Below are 19,719 nucleotides of genomic sequence, written 5' to 3' on the forward strand. Positions count from 1 at the left end.
TGTATAAGGGAATCCTTAATTCCCTAACGATGAGTTCTGGACGGTGAGGAGATCCTAGGGTTCTTACCCTACATATGTTTGTTAATCCATGCAAGAAGCCAGCCACGCAGCCTGGTTACTTTCGAAGACGATCGAAAATGCTGGTCAGTAGCCAGCGGCTGGGTTTGCATGCGCCAGCGTTCAAAAGCTGGATGCCATTATTCGAAAGCTGGAAACCATTATTCGAAAGCTGGATGCCATTATTCGAAAGCTGGAAACCATTATTCGAAAGCTGGATGCCATTATTCGAAAGCCGGAAACCATTGTTTGAAAGCTGGATGCCATTATTCGAAAGCTGGATGCCATTATTCGAAAGCTGGAAACCATTATTCGAAAGCTGGCTACCAATGTTTGAAAGCTGGCTACCAATGTTTGAAAGTTGGATACCAGTATGAGACCTTTGCTGGCCCATGCTGCAGAACGAACATTGGTCTTGCGTTGGCCGCTTGATTGGCTGAACGTTGGCCCAAAACTGGCATGAAAGTAGGGCCAATGTGTGATGTGGTAGCGCTCGGCCCAAATGCCAGTGTAGGACCGATGTTCGTGCCAATTTTTGCCAACAGTTGCCCGACGTTTGACCAATGTTGTTGTGCTGCCTGGGTCTCTGGCGGGGGCATCCCTGGTGCAAAGAGGAAGACGAAAGAACCTGATCTTTACTGAGCCCTCCACAAAACGTACAAAATAATGAAGTCACCACAAATAATATCTCGCTCCAGAGACTAGGCCATGTATATTTCATTAGATTTTCTGGCAAAACAACCACATTTTTAAATGCCAAGCGGTATCTAGCAGCAACTAGTAACTAGCATATAATCTACAGATGTTTTGAGGGTTGTGGTGGCTCTAATGTGCAGTACCCATGTTCTCTTGCGGGTTCAGGTCGAATCACTAAAATTCTTACATTGTATTGTCAATTCCTCGGTAAGGCTCTCAGTTAACCACTACATTAACTTTGCTCCATTATCATCTACAAGAAGTCATCACGAGCTAAATTTAATACCGTATTTTGCACGTACTAATTTGTTCAAATTCAGTTTTTTCCCCGTTTAATAGAAGCCTGGAATTCTCTACCTGGATCCATTCGTTCATCTCCAGTTCAAAGTTTTATAACTGCCATGGAAGACACATACTATCTGAATATTCCTACCGTGCCATTAACAGTTCCTTTCTTGTTTGTTACTTTTTGTGTGTTTTGAACTTTATTGTGCTCACTTTGTACATTTTGTTGTATTTTGTTACCTTTAGTATTTTGCTTTTTGTTTTTCCCACTCCTGCCATAGCGCATATAATTGCGCTGCAGTATGTATAAATAAAATAAATAAATCGGCAGCCTAACTCTCTTGTCGTAGATAATGCCGATGTCATTTTTGAAAGTCGCGTAATAAACTAAAGAATATATGCAGTGCTAAGGCACCTAAAATAATTCATTTTTGAACACATAAATAAATACTTGGTTTGCACACCTCGTTATTTTTGCGTACGCAGAAGAGCGGCCACATTTCAGCCAGTGCAGTCACTCACGATGGCGAGAGGGTATCAATAACACGACGTGCCATTTGTCCAGTAATTCTTAAGAAATTTACGATTTTTCCCTCATTTTAACAAACACTCTTGAAGGGGCTTCGTGCTCTAGTGTTTCGATCGAGCCTACACGTGGCGCTTAACAACTTTAAGAAACGGTTCACTTTGCAGTCTGCTAGTGTCTTACGGCACGCGGCAATTCAGTCGTGTCTGCTTACGAATATGAGGCGACTTTGCAACAAAAATAGGCGCACATTTGGAACGCCGGTGCAGAAGGAATCTCGCCCACGCGCGCCTTAGACAGTTCGAGAACCATGTGCGGAGAATGATGCGCGGTGACCTTGGAGCGTGCTGTGTGATGGCATCTCCACTTGGCTCCTGCGTGGCGGCGCTGGTTCGAAGAGAAGTAACTCGAACCTTCTGGAAAACTCTTTCCCCACTTGACCAATGGCCGTTCTTGTCTCGGCGGGAGGATGAAAGGACCTTTGCACAGTGGACACTGTGTGTATGTGCGCGCCTGCCTTGGCAAGAAGAAACGAACGGACACTGTACGTCCTATATATGTAGGACGATCAGTGTCGTCGGTCAGCTCTTGCCGTAGTTCTAGCCTCGACGAAGCGCTCCTGAGACGTCAAACCCTTGACGTCCGCACCGAGGACTCTTTGGCGCCGTTTTGAAGTGGATAGAGGTGTAGCATGCGATCCGCGCTGAAATTCGGTGTTGGCACACGCAGTCTACTTGCTAAATTTGCTGGCGAAGGGGACACCTCTGCTTAGTTTTTTTTTAAAGCTTTTTCTAACTAATATAAACTCTGTTTCCAGTGAAGGTGATTTCTATGTCGTTAGAATTTCGCAGTCCATCATTACAGACGAACTTAAATATGTCCTCAGTTTCCTTTAAAAAAACGTCTGTGTTCCCAATTTGCCTGATATTCCAAAACAGTACGCTACTCTCACGTCTCGCAACTACATTCGAGCTCGTTCCGCAGGAGAAACTGACGAAAACTGCTCCATATCACCATTGGTTGCACTCTGCGTAGCGGAGCGGGGGCGCCCTCAGCCAGCGCATGAGGTCCAAGCGATGCTGAAGTTGTCAAGATTGGCGTTTTATACCCGCCTTGACGCTTAGCGCTATCTATCACGATCGACCGCTGCAATCACGATCTGTGGGAGCGTGCATGCGCATTATAACAGGTACGCAAGCTACATCCTTGGAAAAATGGTGGTAATTTCACACAAACCTTTTCTCCTCGTTTTACGTTCATTGAGCCACCGAGACGGAATGCATTTTTTCCTTGTATCATCACTAACTTTAATTTTTTTAATCTCGTATTGTGGATTTTGTTACGTTTCTTCTCAGAGACGAAGCACGTGGTCTGAATGACTAACGACAGCTGCCCACGGCTGCGCCGTCGTAGGCAGAAGACATGACGTGTACGTACGACATCTTTCATCCACCTCCAAGAGCTTCCCTGAACAAAAGCGCTTTTTGCACTTATCCCCAAGGTTTTTATAAAAAGCCTTCTCCTCGCAAATATCCAGCGAAACGCTACCGTTGGCTTTCCAAGCATCGCGCTGAGGATCAAAAATCACTGCGTTTCAGACGAACTCGCAAAAAGCCGGGTAGGGTTCGCTCCCCTGGCTAGGCAAAAACGAAACTAAGAAGCCTTTAAATCCCAATCTAAACATAAACCTGCAACCTGCATGCTCTTTCTCGACCCAGGATCCGGGTCTTACATGTAAGGTGTAGCATGCGCGAAGTTGATCCTTCCCGCCTGCACCAGCGCGCATCAGGACGGCGGGCGAAGCCATTCCCCGCCGAAGTTGAGCCTAATAAACGACTGTTCCCGGCTCACTGGATTCTCGACGTGCCGAAGCTCTCCAAACGCTCGTTGCCTGGCGCATTCCCTGCGTCTGATGTGAGCGAACGCAGTCGCCTAGACGCGAGCCGGCCTGGCATCTACCAGACTCCGCACATCCTAGACCCAGCTTGCGGAACCGAGCACGGGGGCGATACACAGAGATGGATTACAAACACAGTATTGATCGAAAGGAAAGACAGAGTTCCTCGTCCTGCCGTGCAAAAGTGAAAGTAAGAAATGGGGTTGGAATAAACCAAGCTCCAGAAAAATGCGGCGGTAACACAAAACTACCCAGGCCACGCCAGTGCAAAAGCCTGATACGCTTTTTCACCGGCACCGGTTGGCACCAGAAAAAGCGCTTGCAATAGAAGTTTGCCCGTAGACGCCTGTCAGCGCGCACTGTGAATGGGAAATGCGAAGTTGCGAATCGCGTTTAGAAAGTGCGTTCACGTTGCGCGGAGTTGTAAACCAGGCCGCCGGTGCCCGTCGAAACATTTCGTCGTAGCGAGCGGTTTGTTTCGAGCCATGTCAGCGGTTGTCTCCCGTTTCTTGGCACACTCTACAGGCGGGGGCTCCGTGTAAGTTCACTATTGAATTGAAAGAGAACGCTAAGCGTGGTAAGCGTTTCTCTTTCCGGCAGTTCAAAGAAATGGTTCTCAAAATTGAGCAGTTTTGAATACGTGAAAGATGGAGGAGGATGTTATTAATGAAGGAAAGGCTCGGTACCTGTGTTACTCATGGTGGACCTTTCAAACCCTGCATGAGAAGAGACGTATACCACCTCAAAAGCATAGAGCCAAAGGGGTTTCCTTGGGAGTCCTTCAGCGTGCCTGGCTATGACTCAGCGACGATAATCGCTCGAACGATAAATGGCTCCAAGTGCTCAATCCTCCCAAGTTTTGAACTGCTAGATGTTCTATGCAACCAACAGTCGCCCTGTTCTATTATTAACATCGATTCGGAGCTTGACATATTGTGGGTAATTTGTCGTTCCGCCCCCCAGTTAATCACACTAGGTTTCTGCTATCGACCTCCCTGCAATAACCCAAATTTTCTGAATAGCCTTGGTTGTTGCCCAAACCAACTTGATACTAAGTACCTTAACGCATGCATCCTTCTCTTTGGCTATTTAAACTACCCTAGCATTAACAGGCAGAACATAACATCAACAGGCAACACAGAAATAACGAATTTCATTGATGTGTGTCTAAACTTTAACCTCACCCAATTAGTAACAAATTCAGACGCAAGTTCTAATATTTTTGTTTTCAAAGTTTGCCAGTTATCTTGAACAGATTGGTCTTGAAAGCCCGTTTCGAAAATTACACATAAATATTTTAACATTCTGGACTTGATATTGACTAATCGCCCTGAAAGTTTATCATTTCTTACTTACCTCCGCGAAATTAGCGATCACAAAGTTTTACATGCCACCTTCACCTTTGCCACCGAATTGCGCCAAACTTATCAAAAAACGATCCGCTTGTACGATAGAGGTAATTACGAGGCGATAAACAACCAACTGCATAATTTTTTTTTTTTCAATTTTCGAAACGGGCTTTCAAGACCGATCTGTTCAAGATAACTGGCAAACTTTCAAAACAAAAATATTAGGTTTGGTTAGTTTATTGGGATTTAACGTCCCAAAGCAACTATGACTATGGGGGACACCGTAGTGAAGGGCTCCGGAAATTTCGACCACCTGGGGTTCTTTAACGTGCACTGACATCGCACAGTACACGTGCCTCTAGAATGTCGCCTCCATCGAAATTCAGCCGCCGCGGCCGGGATCGAACCCGCGTCTTTCGGGCCAGCAGCCGAGCGCCGTAACCACTCAGCCACCGCGGTGGGGCAAGTATTAGAACTTGCGTCTGAATTTATTCCCGCCATAACATTTTGTGCCAATCGTCATAAGCCATGGTTCTCGAAGTCAATAAAAACTCTCGAAAACAAGAAAAAACGGCTATTCCGAGCAGCAAAAGTCAACCCAAGCGCATGCGCTTGGAATAAGTATTACGAGGCTGAGCACGTGTATTTACAATCCATTCGAAACGCTAAACGCGCAAATTTTTGATGTAGATCTGCCAAAGGTCTTAATCAACAATCCGCGAAAATTCTGGCAAGTACTAAACCCCCAGCAGACACGCATTATCACTCTTACTAACGCACTTGGACAAGAGGCCAGCGACGTTGAATGCGCAAACATAATTAATACTGCATTCGCATCTGTTTTTACTGACGAAACTGACACGCCACTGCCTGATACAACTGCATTTTCAATATCTCCAATGCCTTTACCCACACTTTCTGCGCATGGAATCACCTGTATTATCGAAAATATTAAAATATCATCCTCAGCAGGTATTGATGAAATAACCTCGAAGCTGTTAAAAGTACTCGGCACGTTTCTGCAGCATACTTATCTTTATTGTTTGCGCAATCACTTCACACAGGTAACATACCTAGCGACTGGAAAGTGGGGAAGGTCTTTCCAGTGTTCAAATCAGGTAACAAAGAATCATCTCTTAACTATCGTCCCATGTCTTTGACTAGTGTGCCATGCAAAATTATGGAGCATGTAATTTTTTCGCAAATAATGCATTTTCTTCACTCGAACCATTTGTTCCATCAATCTCAGCATGGATTTCGTAAGGGTTTCTCCTGCGAAACACAATTAGCCATTTTCGTTCATGATCTGCATATAAATCTTGATTCTAACCTTCAAACCGACGCAATCTTTCTGGACTTTGCTAAAGCATTTGACAAGGTACCTCATAAACGCTTACTACTAAAACTTTCTCTGTTAAATTTACACATTAATGTTTTACAATGGCTAAAACAATTTTTAACAGGTCGCTCCCAGTTTGTCTATGTTAATAACCAATCCTCTAACTCACTCCCAGACACATCAGGCGTTCCTCAAGGCTCAGTGCTTGGTCCCCTTCTCTTATATATATCAACGATTTACCCATGCATGCTTCCTCTAACATCCACATGTTTGCCGATGACTGCGTCGTCTACCGCACAATTAATAACCCATCCGATCAGCTAGCACTTCAAAACGACCTAACCTGTATAGAAAACTGGTGCAGCCAGTGGCTAATGGAGCTTAACCCCAATAAATGCGAACACGTCATTTCACCGCAAACTCAAGCCCCTTTTATTCCCTTACCTAATCTCTGGCGTCGCAGTAGAACTAACCAACTCCTATAAATACTTGGGTGTAACCTTAAGCCAAGATCTAACCTGGAATGCTCATGTCAATAACGTTCTATCATCAGCTAACAAAACCCTTGGTTTCCTGAAACATCATTTGCGCCATGCACCGCCAAACGTTAAGCTTCTTGCCTACAAGTCCCTCGTTCGAACAAATTTAGAATATGCATCCCCCATTTGGAGCCCTAACTAAATCTATTTGTTAACATCACTAGAATCGCTACAGAACCGAGCCACTAGATTCATTCATTCATGTTATTCATATGATATCAGCATATCATCTTTAAAAGCGGAATTGAGCCGTACAAACCTTGGCTGTCGTCGTCGCATCGCCAGTATGTGTTTATTCAGAAGTTTTTTACAGCTCATTGCGTATTCCATCCTAGATTAGCCCTCCAGCACGCATTTCACTCCGCCTTGGTAATCCCCTGCAAGTTTCCCGTCCACAGACTCATACCACAACGTTTGCTGCATCATTCTTTCCTCGCTCAGCCAAAGTCTGGAACGGCCTTCCACACGTCGTCGCTGCAACCACCTGTCCATCCTCATTTTTGAATTGTATAACTGCCATATTTAACGAATAGCATATTTGTACATAAAGTTCGATTTTATCTGTACCCACCCCTTATGTAATACCCCCTAACCGCGGGTCTTTAAGGTAATAAAGTGAAGTGAAGTGAAGTGAAGCTCCGCTAAACACCTTATACGTGAACCCTTCAGGCTGTATACTTTGATGGGGACTGCACGTGAAGGGAGTGGAAGGACACAGATAGAAAAATGTCCAAGTAAAGATCCTAATGGTTCAAATCATCCAGAGCTGTGTCCAATGCATGCTTTTTGAGTTGCTAAATGTGCACTTCCTTGTTTGGTCTGAATAACACAAGAATATGGGTTGAGACTAAGAACTGCGTCGTAATTCATCCGAGGTGTTCTCGTGTTCCTGGAAGATCGCAGTTCAGGTTGAAGATCCGTTGTGGCTCGATGCTTTAAACTCCCAAGTCGACACATGGGCAATGAGGGACGCCGCAGTGGAAGGATCCGGATTAGTTTAGATTACCTATGGTTCTTTAACATGCACTGATATCGCCCAGCACACGCGCGCTTTTGTATTTCGCCTCCATCGGAATACAGCCGCCCTGATAGGTGCCAAGCCCGCGACCTTGGTATCAGCAGCCGAAAGCCAGAGTCACCACATCGAGTGACTGGAGGCGTGAGAAAATCTTAACAGAGACGGTATGCCGACACCAATCTGACCTGTTCCGATCGACACCACTCCGACTCTGCGGTTCCTGTGGAAACAGCTGGCCTGCATTGAGAATAATTCGCATTGATTCTCTTTTTTGGGGACAATATCCCAAAATAGAGACATTTGCTGTGTTCAAAGTACGCATTTCCTCGTGAACCCCTGCGACAAAGTAATCTACTTCGCTAGCATATCTAGCGTGCACTGTTGCGCAGAAACAACTTTGCGGCTCTGTATTTCGTCACACTCCCCACGTACAGCTTTCTAGCACCGAAGCAGTAAATGGCAACGGCTGTCGAGAAGAATGCCTGATTCAGCACTACTGCGCAATATAACTACGTGCTGCAGTGACTAGGACTCCACAGCGGAAGAGTTACGAGTCGCAACAGTAATGCAGCCCCCAACCAGTCAGCGGCAGCCTATCCACCGTTTCTAGCGTCGCTTGAAAGGGTTTCGTCGTAAAAGCTGTCGCCTTTTTTTCCACGAAATAAAGCGAAAAGCAATTCTTGGGAGCAAAAGGTTGGATTCAGAGCTCTCCTTTCTCCTCCTGTCGTCCCATATAAGTGTATGGATAAACTTTTGGTGGTTCACGTGGCGTTACGCAATTTGATGAACGGCAGAATCTGTGTTTAGCTTCATTGGAATTCTAAGCATGAGGCCAGAAAGTGCTGCCAATATTTACTTGTGAAGGATTTGTGCCTTTCTTGAGGAGCTATTGGGCAACCTAAAAATAAATTCCAGGCCGATAGAGGAAAACATACTGCTTGGTGAGCACCATGCTGAACCGTCGTAAAAGGAAACTGCCTTTGCAAACTGTAAGGTGGCTGCAGGAAGCATACAGCTTCGGAATACATCTTCGATGCAGCCTTGCAGACCGGTGACCTAAGTGAGGCTTTTCTCCCGTGTAACGGTTGGATGGCGCCTGCAATCACCGCGTGAAAGTTCCCACGACTGCAAAACATTCCGGAAGATGGCACGCTAATAACACCAGAAGTGATCACCGTGTCGGACCAGTTTCGAAATTAAGACCTTATACTGCAAAGGAATAACGCTCCGAGTTTTCTTTAGAGTACGGATTACATTACTACGCTGACGCAAACAAGCGCAGTTAAGGCAAAACGTTACCATAAGCTGCAGCTCGTTGTAAATGGGCTTTACGAGCGTTATACTACTATGCGCCACCTGAGGCACAATTTTACACCCCAGGCTTTGTCTTCAGGCATCGCGAGAATAACGCGGAAGGTGTGCGAATGGCGTAGCGCTTGTGTTGTAGACGACCGTGCTATTCATTGTGCGTTTTGCAAGCCGTCGCATTTCCAGTGGATACACTGACTTCCAGAAATGGGTCACGGAGCACCGTCAAACTTTAGAAACTAGAACAAATAACGAAGTATATATAATAATAAAAGCTTGGATGTCTGCTAGGAGAAAATGCGATAGCCTCTAAGTTGCCTGCTATGGTGGCTACCACGAGCGCCTAAAGTTCTTGCGACTTTCTCCCGCCGAAACTCTGTTTGAAACCGGCTCCTTTGCCCTTATATGGTATGTTGGAGTCATCACCTTCTAAAATGTACGTGTACTTTCTGTCGGATTATGATACTGAATTATGCCAATCTGACGCTCTAATTCACCTTAATCTATTTTCTGGGGAAGGCCAAATTCCAAATTTTTGAGGGCCCTCGCGTTTTTAAACTTTGTGAGTGCACTATGATTGGTTTAATAGTTGTCGCGCGGAGTTGCTGACGTCATGACTCTCTCAATCACAATCCTACATCGCGGGGAATCCTCATACCACAACTGGCGCAGTGGTACGTCAATGCTCTGGCAGGTGGCGGTTTCAAACAGGGCCACCGATGGGGTTTGTGAGACCCAGGTTGCTCTTCCGAAGTTCCCGTAAGGCTCATGTGCAGCACCACAGTGGGCAGATGGCAGGCTGCCCCCGTTCGGAGAGCAGGTTGGCACCTTTCACAGTGAGAAGCTTGTGATGACGTCAAAAGGTCGCGCGACCTCTGTCGAACAATTAGGGAATTTTGTGGTGCTCTCAGATTGATCAGTTGGTGTAAGTGGCCCTGATTACGTCATCAGGGAATTGATTTGATCGATCAGGAAATTTTGTTACCGGTGAGTCCAAAACTTTTCGGGAGAGAACAGCCTACACGCTACCTCTGACATATCACAGGAGCTCATCAATTTTTGCCATCCTGATTGGTTACGTAGAGCAAGGCGGTTTCGTTCCAACTGCAATTTTCTGCGGCGGCCAATCTGTGATGTATTAAACCGCAATCGCAGCCTCCAGACATGTGCAGTGATCCTGTTTATTCTTAATCACTGAACTTGAATGCAGCCGAAAGAGCGGGCAAAGACCTTACCACAGCAATGTATCAGGTCTTGCGAGCGGCTTGTTTTTTTTCTAACTGTATGTAGGATGCAAAACTGTCACTACTGCATTGCTGAAACACCACAGAACAAGTCCTTTCTTTTAGGTAAGTTTTACATAAATTGGTCGTAGAGGATCACTATTAGCCTACTATTTCTCCTCCAGCCGGAGAATGAACAAAAGCTTAGAGATCAAGCCTTTTGACTAATGGGGTACGGTAATCAAGGTCCCGCCAGTTGAGCTTAAAACTCCGATTTAATCCAGTCCCACACAGAGCTCTCAAAGACCCCACAAAATGAATGTTGGAAAACAACTGAATACACATTATGGCGCTTCGGCTACCGTGACGCAACGCTTGTATTAAAGCTAGCTTTCTTATATTTTTTTTGCTCTTAAGACTGCCCTGTAGGGCTAGATATTAGTGGCTGTTCGAACAACGCTACCTCAAACGCAGATCAAAGTGCATTATGATGGGGCTACGGGGAGAAGCAGCCCCTCACGATATGTATCGCTCCATTCTCCTTCTCGATGCCAACAGCCAGCGTAGCATCGCTTCAGGTCTTGGATGGACGCCGCTCCCACCAGGAATTACCCAAGGCCGTCTAGGCGGCAAGTTCCGGGCCGCCGGAACTATGATGTTTGCGGGCTGCGTCACCGCCCTGGTGGGCCACTTGCGTCGCGATCATGAACATGTGCATCACACAGAGCGAAGAACCAGCCGGTCATGCGCACCATAGTTGCCGCTGCTTGCACTCGCTCGCACCTGGACCAAGAAAATAATGCGGCCGGTAAAGCCCGCGTACCGCGCAGCCTTGTGCGCTGGGCTGGCTACGCCTAGACGTGACCGTGAGACTCATAACCTTCGCAGAAACTTACCATGTTAGTCGCTGTGCCGTAACAAAGCCTAGCAAATTGAGCATGCATTTTTTTTTGTGCACCCGTGCTACTTTGCCACGCCACCTGCCTGCACTTGTAGGCATGAGCTGCCGCGCTCTGCCGAAGCCACATGTGGCGTGATTCAGCTATCTGGAATGTGTCGAGAGAAAGTATGTAGGCAAGGAAGTTTCGCAAAACTCGCCCCTGTTGTGGTTCAAAATGGGGTCTCGCGTTTGTAGCGGCCCAAGTGGCTGATGGCAGCAGTTTTTCGACAACACGTCGAGCGACTTCAGCGCCGCCTGAGCAGTGCGGTTGCCGAGGTCACACAGCGCAAGGCTGCGCTTTATAGTTTAGATTTGTAATGAGTAAGGAGCGCATGATACTGAGACATGTTTCATTAAGCCTTGCTCGTGAAGGCCGTAATACTATACGCCAAGCTGGTTATTGGACTGTTCTGACCTCCATAAAGCGCCGGGAATATTTCAATCACGAATTTGTGCTCCTTCACTGAAGGTGCATTTCATAAGTTCGCCATTATGGGAACATGACAAAAATGTTTCCGAGGCACGCGTTGCAAAAATGAGAAGCTTAAGATTTCTTTGTGTTTAGTTTAGTTCAGTTGCGTTTTGTGGTGCATAAGCTGCTCAGGTCGTCATGTTTCCCAACACAGGGTCAAGTTTGCTTTATGCTAGGGAACGCAACGAAAGCACCTAGCGGTAAATGCACAGTTATTCTGGAAACACTTCTCGAAAGGTTTTTGTTTTTCGCCGTATTTTACTTGTGTATTGAGGTTTGTATGCTCTATGATGTGCTTAAACTAATTGGAAGGCGTTATCAATTTTGGAGAGCTAATATTTAGGCGATGAAAACGTCAGTAAAAATGTTTTTTTTATTGTTCTGAGGGACAAGTCTCAACGGATTTAACAAATTTAAATGTGGGGCCGGATTTATGCAGTAACTATTAGGAACGGTGCCCGTACGCTTCAGTGAATTTTGTTCATTTTAAAGTGCAATCTAATTTGGCAGACTATAGCTGTAGGCCTGTTGTAACTCACAATATGGACGAGCCGCCGCGGTGGCTCAGTGGCTATGGTGCTCGGCTGCTGTCCCGAAAGACGCGGGTTCGATCCCGGCCGCGGCGGTTGAATTTCTTTGGAGGAGAAATTCGAGGCCCGTGTACTGTGCGATGTCAGTGCACGTTAAAGAACCCCAGGTGGTCGAAATTTCCGGAGCCCTCCACTACGGCGTCCCTCATAGCCTTAGTCGCTTTGGGACGTTAAACCCCATAAACCAAATCAAACCAAACAATATGGACGAAAAACCGCACGGAACACGAGATGGTCCTACTGGTGGTATTGTGCCCATGGGATTTAACATCAATACAAAAACAAAATAACAAGCACTTCGGAGTCAAAACGGTACACGAACCGTCATTTACATTGATCTGCTAATCATATAAAGCTGTGCACTTTTCGAAATCCTAGATACTTGTTAAGAATTCAGAGCAAATCATCCTGCAGGCTGTGTATCCTTTTTTAACCCTGATGGAAAAGTTAGTGCACATGTAAGCCAACCTTGCACACTGTAATCCAACTAAATTACAACGTCATTCTACGTATTTTATAGTGGTTTTGTATCTACAATATTAGATTTTTTTCATAAGCACCAGTCATGGCCTCTTTTTTCAAACCGCCTTATGATGGTTGGGGAAAAGTGTGCTTTTAAAATGATTACACTGTTTTTTATTGGTTTCGTGGGCTTATCTGGTGTGTCACCTGTTATAAATGCGTAAATGAACCAGATATTTCAAATGTAAGAAGACAAATTCCTGATTTTCTTCATCTGCTTCCTGCACCCTGGCGTTCACATCTAGAGGCGAGATGATCAGTCTGCTCCTAATGTAAATTTAACACCGAAATACAGCGTTTGTATTGCGCCAACACATGTTTATAAAAGACGATTTTCCCGAAGAAACTTGATTTCTCCTCGTGCAGCACGCATTGCTCGAGATTTAGTGCTTCACAGTGTTATTCGTACTCTTAGAACCAGGCTTCGTGTATTTGTTACGGGCTGTTTGCAAAGGAAGTGAACAAATATTTTTTTTTTATTTAACATGGCGTTTCATATATTCAAGGCCTTGGTCATACACAAGGACCAAACACTCCGGGAGAATTCATTCAAAAAAGTACTCACGCAAAATCTCTTCTGTCAAGCTACCAGGGGCAGCACCAGAACACCATCCTATAGGAGTAATGATTGCACTTCGTGATCTGTTTTAAGTTGAGAAGTTAGCTCCGACGCGCGAGGGAAGAATTTTCTGTGTTCGGCCTCAACTGAAGAACGGGATCACTCTCATTGCTTCACTACTCTTCTTCTAGCTATGGAGACCACCATGTGTTGTATACCAACAGCCAAAAGTTTACCGAAAACGATGATGTGTTCTTAATCCAGGCGCACATCTTTAGACTGAGTGTGGCAATGTGAAATCTGTTAACTCAAGATAAATCTGTTCAGGTTGGCAGAGTTATGAGGAAAGACAGGTTTAGGAAACAAGAAGAAATTTGAAGTTTATTTCTAACGTGACAGAGATATTCAATAACTAGACAGAACACACTCGCGGGAAGAACAAAACACGAATTCTGACAGCGTAATGTCAGTTTCCAGTCCGGCGTCGGGTGAATCAGCAACACACACTTCACATGGGACGTCCTCACGGCCGCTTGTCATCATAAGTTATCACAGTCCCTCGCACAGCGGCAAGGTGGCCGATGATGAAGAAAAGCGTCAAATATTTCTTCCACAACACAGCTGTCTGTACAGTGGGTGCGGTTTTCTGAACGTTTTGTTTGAACTATGAAATGTCGGAGCGAAGCCGAGAAGTCCGACGTGGAATTTTATCAAACAGGTGATGTTACTTGCTCATAAAAAGATTTTTTTTCTTTACAGCTGCCTGCTAGGAGAGCAGGTATCCTCGAAGATTTGAAACATCTCACCGTTTATTGCTGCTGTAGTCAGCAGCTACGGATTCTGTGATTACTACCACCTCTACACCGCAAGTTCTTTATATTTCAGGGAGCGGATCACCTCTTCATTATTGCGCGTGCAAACGCGTCTTAAGGGCATTCTTCGCACTACAGATATTAGCGGCTACATTGTCAGGTATGTCTGGGTACACCCGGTGGTGCAAGAAAATTTCAACACAAAAAGAATTTCAGAAATCCTGAGGCCAATTCTCGCCAACAATTCCTGAAAGCTTTTTCATTTTTCCTCGCGCATTACTGCACAATAAATCGCGTATTAAATATGTCTTAAAGTGCCGTAAAAATACTATAATATTCAAAAGACGGTCGCCTATAGTTGAGGAATGCTTAGCCCCTAATTATTTTCCCGGTGCTTTGTTGATACTTGCCCGAGCTATTTTAGCGTGTTTTCACTTATTCTCAGAAGTAAAGAAGAAAGAATAGAATGTAACCCTAATGACCGGTCTTGAATGATGCTTCAAGGGCTCACACCCTATGCAGATCCTGTAAGCTTCTCCTTCAAACTGCCTAAAATATTTTGCGTGCGTAGAAAACAACCTTGGAGCTTTGAGGTTGGGCATCTATTAAACTTTTGGAACTGTAGAAGCATCGCACGGTAAGAACAGTGTTTTGCCGTTCTGCAGCCTTTAGAGCGAGAGAACCTTGAAAAGTGATCCATCTGTGAGTCGGAAACTTTGTTCTTCAGCTCTGCTAGTGTTTTGGCGTGCACGAAGCGGCCTAGATAGTTTTAAAGTCGCAACACATGCTTTAAATGAATAGTAAGGTTGAGTATTTCATGACACATAAGCAAAGAAGCGTCACTGCTTGCTCTGAAAAGCAGGCCCTGACGAAGGTGCTGATTCGTGTTTGCTGCTGATGGCTAAGAATTACAGTGAACACGGTTTAGAAAATTGCCTATGTTTCGTGACAAGCTATTAAATATCTCTGCAATCACGACACGAAACCACAATCTCATGAAGCTGCATTTTTCCCTTCATAAGGCTCTATGGTTTGAAACTGCGTTGAATTGAGGTTGTTGCCTGTATGATACTTGCAACAGAAATGTACGTGATGTTGAGTGAACCTTGAATGATAGCAGTTATCTCAAAAGAAACGCCGTATATACAGCACTGTTATTTTTGGCATGTCTCTCTAGGACTGAGCCAAGACCATCCCATGCATTAAGTCTCACTACAAAGGGAACATGTAACAGAGCCCATGAAGCCACCCACTTTGCGAAACAAGTACCTCAATACCCACCATCACCGCCACCACCCACCAACGCCTTGCACCACCATGCTTTGTTTCTGGCTCTCATTATTCCAAATAAAGACAAACGAACAGCTTAGGCTGAATTCTCTTTGGCCGCTGTTGAGCCCTGCTCTTCGGTATTTTTCCCTATCGAAGGAGCTCCACGCTTTCTGTATACGTCATTGTCTTCCTGGCATCATTGTTATTGGTCTGGTAACATTTGCTGCAGGAGGGAAGTGTCTTGCCTACTTCTTGAATTAACACTTTCCATCGCTACGCTGTGGTCACCTTATCTCAGCAGTTTTGCTCATATTTATTTTTACCTGGCCCCTTGCCGCCATGAGAGAGATTTCCACTGCACTCACGTCTTCTTTCTTGAGCCAACAAGGCTAATATTTTTCTTCTCAAATAACATGCCCCAACAAGTAAAGTTCCTTCTTTGTCAGGAGTTAAAATATCGTTAACTAGAGTTTCTTCGGTACCAGGAACACCATTTTTACCCTAAAAAATTCCTTCCTTTCATTCCATTACACTTTAATATCCATTGGCAGTCCTCACTATGCTTCTAATTTTGACTTATTTTGAATCACCTACTCACATTAAGAATGTTCAATTTAAATAATTATTGGGCCACAAGACTATCACTAAAATATTTATTCTGAATTCCTTGTACTCAGAATACCCATTCAGCAGTGACGCCAGCACCGGTTCCTGTGCGTTAAGATATTTTTGTTGGGCGCCACCGCCCCAGCTAAAGGCCAAACTTCTCCGCACTCTACCTATGGGAAGAAGATAGCAGCCCCCTTTGAATGCTTTCTGGGCTTCCCAGCTTGTCTTGATGTGAATGTTCGCCTATTTGCAGTAAGTATCACATGTATCGCGAAGCGAATAAGCGCAAAAGCTGTCATCTCCAAGGGAGATAGGGAGGGGAGGGGGGGGGGGGGGAATGGGCGTAGATGGCAGCCCAATCAAAATCCGCAAGACGAACCTCTTTGACGAGACACAAAAAATGGCCTATTCTGAGATCACTTGGGCTCATCAGGATAAGCGCATCTGAAAGGTGCTGGAGCCAGACTCGTTAGTCAGAGCCAGCTCATGGCTTATAGAATAAGCAGGTGTAAATCTAACACCTACTCCCCGTTACTGTCACATCTATCCACCAATACCGCATCACCGTAGACATAGTGGGGCGGATGTCGCGAAGACACGTATGCCTCCCGCCCATTTCACTTTTAATGTGCACCTTAAAGAATAACGTATGGCACAGAACACGAATATTCTCATAGCCCTTCCCCAATAGCACTCCTTGCCTCATGAGGAATTATGCTCATGAGGAATCATGAGGAACTCTTGAGAAATAATGCACGCGATAGTCCGTAAACCACAAACTGTGAATCCTCTTGCTACGTCTAGGCCCACATCAACGGACGAACCACGCGATATCAGCTGCGTTTTCAGTCACGCATCATAGCATATCCTTGAGAAGGGAGTGGTTCAGTGTTGTGAACAATTGTCGAGCGCTGAGAAGCCCAGCACAACCATAGTTTCGTTTCCCGCATTTGTCTTCGGCACGGTTTCCACAGGCACGTGGTTCACAGAGCATTTGCTTCTCTCCTCTCGCAATCAAGCGGCACTGAAGCTGTCCTCTCAGACGATGGTCTGACGGTACTTGAGCGGAGGCGGCACCACCACGCATTCTGACACCTCGTCAGTGAGCGTCTCCGGGCACAGCGACGGAGTGACCGCGACGGGAGGTGCAGCAGCAGTCGCGGTAGACACGACGGCCGTCGCTTGTTCGGTGTGCTTTGCGCGCGTCTGGCCGCCGTTCTTGGCCTGGTACTCCTGCATTGGAGGTCTCCCGAGCCCCGCTTTCTGCAAAAAGAAAATGAATCAAAATAGAATTCGCAGGGACAGCTAATTACATAATTTGATGGCAATGCGATATAATTAGAAGCTGTTCATGTCTTCACGAGACATCACGTCACTTCCGGTCTGCTGATGTCATTTTCCTCCAGCGAATGAGTAAATGTTATGACCTACGACAATTTTTTTGGCGACGAAGCTGCTAATGATATTGCATTAGAAAGACCCGCATGAAAATGTCAAGCAATAAGCAAGCATTGGTGTTAAATTCCCCTTCCTCTCTGTACTTCTTATTTTCGGTTTCCTATTCACGAAGATAAGCAGGAAATAGCAAAAAAGCGTCAAAATCCTGGTTTTGTTTCGCTCATGGGAGTTTAACGTCTCAAAGTGACTCAGGATATGAGAGACGCCGTAGTGGAGGGCTGCGGAATAATTTCGGCCACCTTGGGTTCTTTAACATGCACTGACATCACATCAGAATTTTGCCTCCAGCGAAATTCGACCGCCCCGGCCGGGATCGAACGCGCATCTTTCGGGTCAGAGCCGAGCACCATAATCACTGAGCCAAAGTGGCGGTGTCTAAGTACTGGTACTTATAATCATCATCCAAGAATATGGCCGTATATGGGAATGGCCGCCGCGTTGGCTCAGGGGTAATGGTGCTCGGCTGCTAGCTGACCCGAAAGACGTGGGTTCCACCCTAGCTACGGCGGTCGCATTTCTATGGAGGCTAAATGGTAGGGACTCGTGTACAGTGTGATGTCAGTGCACGTTAAGGAACCCCAGATGGTCGAAGTTTTCCGGAGCCCTCCACTACATCGTTTCTCATAGTCTGAGCCACTTAGGGACGTTAAACATCGTGAAACCATGACATTTCATGACATTCCAGGGGCACGGTGGGACATTCTTCATCCTGGGTGTATATGCATATAAGTGTATATAACACGTTGCTCTATGTTGTAGCATTGCACCTATTGTAATGTTTTGCGATCTTACATCATGCACCATGTTGCCACTCATCGCTGGAATCTCGTCCTAAACAGGACCTCGTAGGGAGGGCGTAGTCATTTAATTAGAACCATCACGTTACCTAGGTCTTCAATTCACAGTTCTTTGCTCTATTTTGCGACACATACGCATGCCTGTGTAACTTCTTTCCTGTTCCCGCTCAATCCCTTGACTTCGCAGGAAATGTAGGCGGCTATCTCGGGGAGGTACTCGTGGTTTCGCTGCACACGTGGTTTTCTTGTTCCCAGCAACATATTGAAGCTTAACGCAAGTTACAAATGCAGAGAACGGTTCGAATAATCTTCTTTTTTGAACAGTATGAAAGTAATTTTGTCTACTCTGTATTGCGATAATATTGTCATATATTTGTTTCTCGCATCCGCTGTGCATGCACCTGATGTCGAAGGAAACACGAAGTTTGCTTTTTTTTCTTTTTGGTGATCAATGCAGACATCGAGGAGCATAAGCTAGCTTTTTTTATATTTTGATAAAACATCTTAACGCGGAAGTTTTTGCGTTCTTCATTTTACTTTTCATATCCTTTGTCTTCCGCGTAAGCCAAAGAAAATCTTTCTTTTGCTTATGTTTGTTGATCATTTATCATTAATGTTTTTCTTGTGTAAGTCAATACAGTCCATTTCATTCTTTTTCCTTCACTTATGAAATGAAAATCCGTCCCAGTTCTAGCCGGTATATTTGTAAACAGAACCTCACAAGCTTTCTGCCTTTATCAGCAGTTCGCCCCTTCAGAAGGAAGCCGTGTCCCGACTTTCGGAATGCAGATGGTGTACCCTTTCACTAAATGCCTCCTACGACTGGACACGACGCCATTAGTGTTTTTCGTTGTTTTACTTGCTTGGCTTACGCATTTTGCTACTCTTGAGTTCTAAGCCAATGTTTTATTCTTAGTTTTTTTCTTAGTGTTGCACTGCCTAAAGACAGTAGAGGGAAAGGCAGAGACCCTAGTTTAATATAAGAGTCGAATTCCTACCCTCCTTGTTTCATTTGTATCGCATTCTTCAGATTTTAGATTTTATTTTGTTTTAAATTCCTTTCGGCGGGCCGATGATTGTGTACCTATACCACATTGAGCCTGTTGGACGTTGGTGGAGAGACATGCAACTGAACGTTACGTGGCTCCTCGCTCATGGAGCAGCATTTTCATTTTTAATAAGGTAGTAAATACTCATTGGCATCTACCCAAACGTAGCCATACGGCTACAAAGGAAAGCTATACAGCTTTCTCAGAAACTTCGTAGTTAAAGAAAAATTCGTCCTGGTCCGGGGTTCGAACCCGGGACCACCGCTTCACCGGAGCAGTCGCTCTACCAACTGAGCTAACCGGGACGGCAAGATTATGGTAGGGCGAGAGCGAATTGATCAATAACTCGAAGTGGGAACAGTGTTGGTCAAATGTTTAGGGGAATCCCCCAAGGTGGAGTAA

The 19,719-nt window shown here is 45.3% G+C and overlaps 2 protein-coding genes across 2 annotated transcripts in view; one reads left to right on the top strand and one right to left on the bottom strand.

Annotated features, from left to right (window-relative positions):
* Positions 1-19,719, top strand: part of LOC149340649 (uncharacterized) — a 449,066-nt gene that overhangs the window by 410,601 nt on the left and 18,746 nt on the right. The window lies entirely within an intron of this gene.
* Positions 16,415-19,719, bottom strand: part of LOC149340653 (cell surface glycoprotein MUC18-like) — a 90,345-nt gene continuing 87,040 nt past the window's right edge. The window contains exon 12 of the mRNA XM_089551156.1: positions 16,415-17,276. Within this exon, the coding sequence (XP_089407282.1) occupies positions 17,052-17,276 (225 nt within the window). The 3' untranslated portion in view covers positions 16,415-17,051. The remainder of the gene's footprint in view (positions 17,277-19,719) is intronic.

The sequence above is a fragment of the Amblyomma mixtum genome, chromosome 6, assembly GCF_055824585.1.
Source record: "Amblyomma mixtum isolate Tamu chromosome 6, ASM5582458v1, whole genome shotgun sequence".
Lineage (NCBI taxonomy): Eukaryota > Metazoa > Arthropoda > Arachnida > Ixodida > Ixodidae > Amblyomma > Amblyomma mixtum.